The sequence below is a fragment of the Anser anser genome (assembly GCF_964211835.1).
Source record: "Anser anser genome assembly, chromosome: 23".
In the NCBI taxonomy this organism is placed as follows: Eukaryota; Metazoa; Chordata; class Aves; order Anseriformes; family Anatidae; genus Anser; species Anser anser.
In genome coordinates, this window is record NC_139744.1 from 5,121,929 (window position 1) to 5,127,928 (window position 6,000).

At 52.3% G+C, this 6,000-nt stretch overlaps 1 protein-coding gene across 1 annotated transcript in view; it reads left to right on the forward strand.

Annotated features, from left to right (window-relative positions):
• LOC310885529 (feather keratin Cos2-3-like) overlaps positions 1 to 5,382 on the forward strand; it is a gene marked incomplete at both ends in the record, with an annotated part of 28,979 nt that extends 23,597 nt beyond the window's left edge. Inside the window, one exon of the mRNA XM_083808994.1 lies at positions 5,047 to 5,382. Within this exon, the coding sequence (XP_083665120.1) occupies positions 5,047 to 5,382 (336 nt within the window). The remainder of the gene's footprint in view (positions 1 to 5,046) is intronic.
• Between the last annotated feature and the right edge of the window lie 618 nt (positions 5,383 to 6,000).

A 6,000-nucleotide genomic window follows, 5' to 3' on the forward strand; every position in this document is an offset into this window, starting at 1 on the left:
AGGACTCAGAGAGCTGGAAAAGGCAGAGGAGAGATGGTTGAGAGGCAGGGAGGAGGAAAGGCCCTGAAGAACAAGATGGAAGAGTTGGCACCGGGCCCTCTGGGAAGCGTCCTGACCCCAGCCCAGGCTCCTGCAGCCCCCGGCCTTGATGCATCCTGCCACTCTGCTGCCCACACCGTGCTGCCCCCACCAGCCCCGTCTCTCTGCTCCGGCCGCGGTGCCTCCTCCCCACCATGGCACCTCCTCCCTGCCAAGGCCACCCAGTTTTGCCTTGGGGCTGTGCCCAGTGCCAGCACAATTTAGGGGCTGGCCCGGGCTGCGAGTGCTGGACGCCTCTACGTGGGTAAATGCTGGGACCTTGTCCACTCCAGCTGCTGGCACCACAAACCCAGCAATGCCTTCACCCCAGTTTGACTCCACTTGCTGACCTCATTTCACTCCCTCTTGTCTCTTCAATTGTTTGCATCTAGTCCATACAACACTCACACACAGAGTGTTATTACACTGAAAGATAGTTAAGGAAGGTTTAATTAGAAGATAAAGCAGACTGGTGATCAAGGGCAGGGCTTGGTTAGACAAGCATACAACAAGGCAATTGCGGCTTGTATAGAAGAGGCAAGAAGGCTCTTTTGACCCCTTATCTTTATTTGTCACACCCTTTCCCAAAACATTCCTTAGTAAGTTTTCTATAGCCCCATGGCCTTCCTTGAAATTCCCAAGTCTTCATGTTCCTCTTGTTTTCTCCTTCTTAACAGTTATGATATCCAGGTGACTAAGTCCGAAGCTATGTCTCTATTTTCTTAAGGGACCATTAATTAGCTAGTGGAGACTTGTGGGCTTGGTTATTGCTGTCTCTAGTGTATCAGGTTTGAGTCTCCTTGTGGTTTCTTGTTTACTGTTTTCACCCTTTACATATAATTCCACTTGCACTAGAAAAGTTCTTGATCAGGCAATGTTATTGAAGCACAGGGTCTCCCATTCAAAATACCCTTACATATGTGGCATGAGGAGGGTCTGAAAGGACTGGATTTGCTCAGTGTCAAGAAGGCTACGGGAAGATTTAACTGCTGTCTAGAATTACCCATTGGGTGCTGGCAGAGAGGATGAAGTTTCCTCCCCGTTGCTCCCTGAGCTTGTCTACTAACCATGCAACTCAGAGCTGCAGTGGGGCTACTGCTGTTCACACTCCTGACAGAGACCAGACCTGAAACATGGTGCCCCCAGCCCACTTAACCCACAGCCTGGCCCCGGAGAGACCCCGCTTGTCCTGGCAGTCTGCAGATCACCTCTCCCTTGGCAGCGCCAAGCCAAGGATAGGCAAGGCTTGATCTTGTCCTCATACTTTGTCGGGCACAGGCCAGGATGTGAAGCCATGGGAAAGGGCAAGTTCTAGCAAGAGCTCCTAGATGTTCCCACCCACTCCTGCACAAGGGAACATCCCTGTCCACACCCACAGCTCTTCCTCATGGATGCATTTGCCGCCCCACTGCAAGTGCATCATTCTCCCCCAAGTTGACCAAGGTATTCCTAGCCAGGATCAGGAAGCAAATAGCTGAGAACACAACAAATAGAGACAATTCTCAGCCAGACCTGGATGAGAGTTGTCCCTCTTTGTCTTGTTCTCAGCCAGACCTAACAGCAACCTGGTGAAGTTCCACCCAAACATTTGGAATGATACTAGAGTGCAGGGAGAGTGATCCACACTCCATCCGAGGAAGGAAGTTGGGAAGTTGCTGCTTAGTGTCTATAATCCTCTGACAACATGACAAGGATGGGGAGCATTCAAAGTTCCTCAGAGCAGAGACAGGCTACCTGCTACAGCTCCATGAACACCAAGGCCAGAGCTTGGATAGCCCTTTGCCCTGGGCAGGGGGAAATAATTCACATCCCTCTCTGGGATTGCTCCTTGCAGTCCAGAAGAACTCGTGAGTCTTTTCCAGCCTCTGCATCAGTAGGAAGGAGCTCAGAAGTATCTCCTATTTCTGTGGACTAAGCTGTGCTAGCCCACCTAAACTCCCTCTCCAGCTTTCTACTGAAAAGGAGCCCAGAGCCACCAAGTCATGGCTGCATCATAGACATCGTGGTGTGAAGGAACCAAATCACAGAATCACAGAATGGTTAAGGTTGGAAGGGACCTCTGGAGATCATCTGTTTCAGTCCCTCTGCTGACGTAGAGATAAGTAAAGCAGGTTTCCTAGGACCACATTGAGATGGCTGTTGAAGAACTCCAAGGAGGGAGACACCATAACATCTCTGGTCATCCTGTTCCAGGGCTCCATCACCCGCACAGTAAAGAAGTGCTTCCTGATGTTTAGATGGAACCGCTTTTGTTCCAGTTTATGCCCATTGCCTCTTGCTGTGGCACTGGGCAACACTGAAAAGAGCCTGTCTGCATCTTTATTGCACCCTCCCTTCAGGAATTTATACAACTGTTCACATTTTTCTTTGGCTGCGGCTCCTAGCAACGAGTCATCAACATATTGCATTAAGGCCCCTTTATTCTTGCTCTACCAGTTATTTAAATCTGCTCCCAAAGCAGTCCAAAATAAACTTGGACTATTTAGCAAGCTGATAGTCTACACATTGATGAGATAACCTCTGAGCTTCCTCTTCTCCAGGCTGAAGTGTCCCAACTGTCTCAGCCTCTCCTCATAGAAGAGGTGCTCCAAACCTCTGATCATCTTGGTGTCCTTACATTGGGTTTTTTCCAATATTTCCATGTCTTTCTTGTATTGAGGGCCCCAGAACTGGACACGGTGCTCTGGGTGTGGCCTCACCAAAGCTGAGTAGAGAGGAAGAAATGCTTCTCTCGACCTGCTGGCAATATTTTGCTAGTGCAGCCCAGAATACCTTTAGCCTTCTTATCAGCAAGAGCACATTCCTGACTCATCTTCAACTTAGTATACACCAGGAGTTCTAGTTCCTTTTCTACAGAGCTGCTTTCCAGCTGGATTACCCCCATGGCTTGTTCCACCCCATGTGCAGGACTCTGCAATTCTCTTTATTGAACTCCATGCAATTCTTCTTATCCAAACTATCCCATCTGTCAAGGTTCCCTTGGAGGTCTCCACAGTGCTCTGGTAAATCAGCCACACAACCCACTTTTGTGTCATCTGATACTTTATTAGTAGTTAACTCTACTCCATCAACTAGATTGTTGATGAAGATCTTAAACAGGACAAGACCAGGATCAACTGTTTGAGAAGTGTGCTAAGTGATCCTGAAAGCTGTGGTATCAAAGCATGACTTTGGGAGAGACAAGAAAAGGAGGGCTCATGAGGCAAAGGCTGCATTTTAGGGCAAGCTCTAAGGACAGCCCTTCCTCCTTCTTGGGCTCTCACAATCAGCTGCAATCAGAGCACTCCTGGCCCAATGAAACTGTGGGCCTATAGTGTTCACAACATGGGTTCTGAAGAGTGCTACACCAAGACATGCCTATCCCGTCATCATGAGGGGAGAGACATTCAGACACACACAACTGCTCATGCGCACCCCTTGCAATGAGACAAATCCAGTATGCACACAGGCTTGTCTGAAGGGGGACCTCCTCCCTACTTCCAGTAGACCAGAAGAAGAAAATACGTGATCTCTGGAAACAAGTCTCCCATCTGGCCTCCTCTTGAAGACTGTGTGTGGTTCTGGGCTCCACAATATAAAAAGGATATTAAGAGACTTGAATTGGTCCAGAGGAGGGCAAGAAAACTGATAGAAAGGATGGAAGGCATGTCCTGAAGCAGTCAGGCAACAGGACATGAAGATGTTTGTAGGCCCCTTCCATTGGAACTGTTCTATTCTAAATTTCATGCCGCATGGCCAAAGGGGAGCTGCAGGCCTGAGGAGACAGGTAGGAACCACCCGCCTGTTCCCAGACTGGAACTGCAGTGCTCAGGCCAAAGGAGGCAAAGGAGGTGGCCAGGGACAAAACCTTCACAGCCACCTCCAGCAGGGTAAAAGGGTCCCTGGTGGTCTTCTCCTGCCACACAGCACAAAGCCAGAGAGAGGGCAGTACCTGTGTCACAGCACACATTCCTGCAGAGCAGGGATGGTTTTCTGCCTCATGATGACACCAGTCCTTAGCCCTCTCCATCCAGTACTTCTCTGGACATTTAGGGGGTCGTCATTAGAGACAGCCCAGGCAGATGAGGTGGCCCAACAGGTGCACCAATGCCTCGCCAGAGCTGCATTAGGGGAATGAGAGTCAAAAGCAGCAGGGCAGACCACCTGTCTGTGGAGGCCACATTCAAGCACAATCAGAGAGAGCTTGGAGGCTGGACGAGAGGGGGATGTGCCACATCCTCCCACACAGGAGCCCGTTGGCATCCAAGCAGGGATTGCAGGCCTGGGTGCAGCTGGGCTCTTCCTGCCCCTGAGGCTGCAAACAACCCCACACAACTGCCCCAGGCCAATGTCCCCAGCCTGCACGTGACCCCTCCGGCACTCAGGACTCATCTCCTGATGGCACCAATGCACTGCTATCCCAGAAATCCTTGGGCCTCCCACCTCAAGCCTTCAAGGCGGCGCAGGTACAGCTAAACGAGGAAATGAAAAGGCATCAGTGCAGGAAACCAAAACACAGTCCCCGTATCATTAGCTGGGATGTTTTGCATTTCAGATGAGCTTCTCGGAAAATTATTACTTCCCCAGAGGATTCCTCTGGACCTGGGGCAGTGCAGAGCCTGTATAAAAACCAGCCCAACTCTTTGCTCTCTCATCTGCTTCGCTGCACTTCTTCTCCTTCGGAAACAAGTGAGTTGGAAGCTCGGTCCTGAGGTGGGGCTTGGGGCTGCCTGTCATGGGAGGGAAAGCGGGGAGAAGGTCTGGCATGGGGAGAGTCCAGGGCTGGGCTGAGGGCACTCAAGGTCTCTGGGTTGGAAAGAGCTTTTTTGGGCCTGGCTCTCTTTGCCCAGTGCCTTGGGGGACAGACCAAGAGGCCCATGGGCCTCCCTGCACACCCTCTGCCCAGCACATGCCTTGGCACCATCACGGTGGCCTAGCAGGCTGCTCCTCCCTCACCCCCATTCTCCTCCGGGCCCTCTCTCCCATCAGGTGCACCTCCTGCCCCGAGACATGTCCTGCTACAACCAGTGCCTGCCGTGTCTGCCATGTGGACCCTGTGGCCCAACCCCGCTGGCCAACAGCTGCAATGAGCCCTGTGTCAGGCAGTGCCAAAACTCCAATGTTGTCATTGAACCCTCTCCTGTGGTGGTGACCCTGCCCGGCCCCATCCTCAGCTCCTTCCCGCAGAACACCGTTGTGGGATCCTCCACCTCTGCTGCCGTTGGAAGCATCCTCAGCTGTGACGGAGTCCCCATCAACTCCGGATGCTGTGACCTTTCCTGCCTGGGCAGCCGCTACTGTGGCAGAACCTGCCTCCCCTGCTAAGGCTGCTGCAGGCAGCCACCACCAACCCAGAAGATGGTAATGGACTGACCACCAAGGTGGCTCCACCTGCAAAGGCAGGCAGCTGGAGCCTCTCCTGGGACTCCTGAAAATGTGGCCCATGCCTAACTTTCCCATTTCTTACTCTCTTCTTTCTTCCCCTTTTCTCTGTTGCCTTCTGCTCTCCTGGACTGTTGGCGCCTGCTAGGCTGGTCTTGGAAGGGTCTGCTTCTCCTCTCCCTCTGTGGGGCACGCAGACAAACACCCAGTGCAAAGTCCACCCTGGCCAAGGCACAGAGACTCCTAGCTCCCCTGGGGCTCCCCAAACCGTGGCCTCCACTCAGAGGTCCTCGCTCCCCTCTTTCAAATCATTAAAGTTCTGCTGCATCCCAGCCTGGGGCTCTGTGTGGTCCTTCCCTCTCCAGACACTCTCCCAGGCTGCCGGGGAGAAAGCTGTTGCTCTGAGCAGATCTTGCAGGGACAAATGAAATCCATGCCCGTTCCCGGCAGGTGAGAAACAGCCAGGGGGCTCCTGTCAGACACTGTGCCTTGCAGCTGAGAAAGCAGCCACTAGGACCTGCCATGCTTCGCCTCTGAACAGAAATGCCCTCCTTGGCCTTT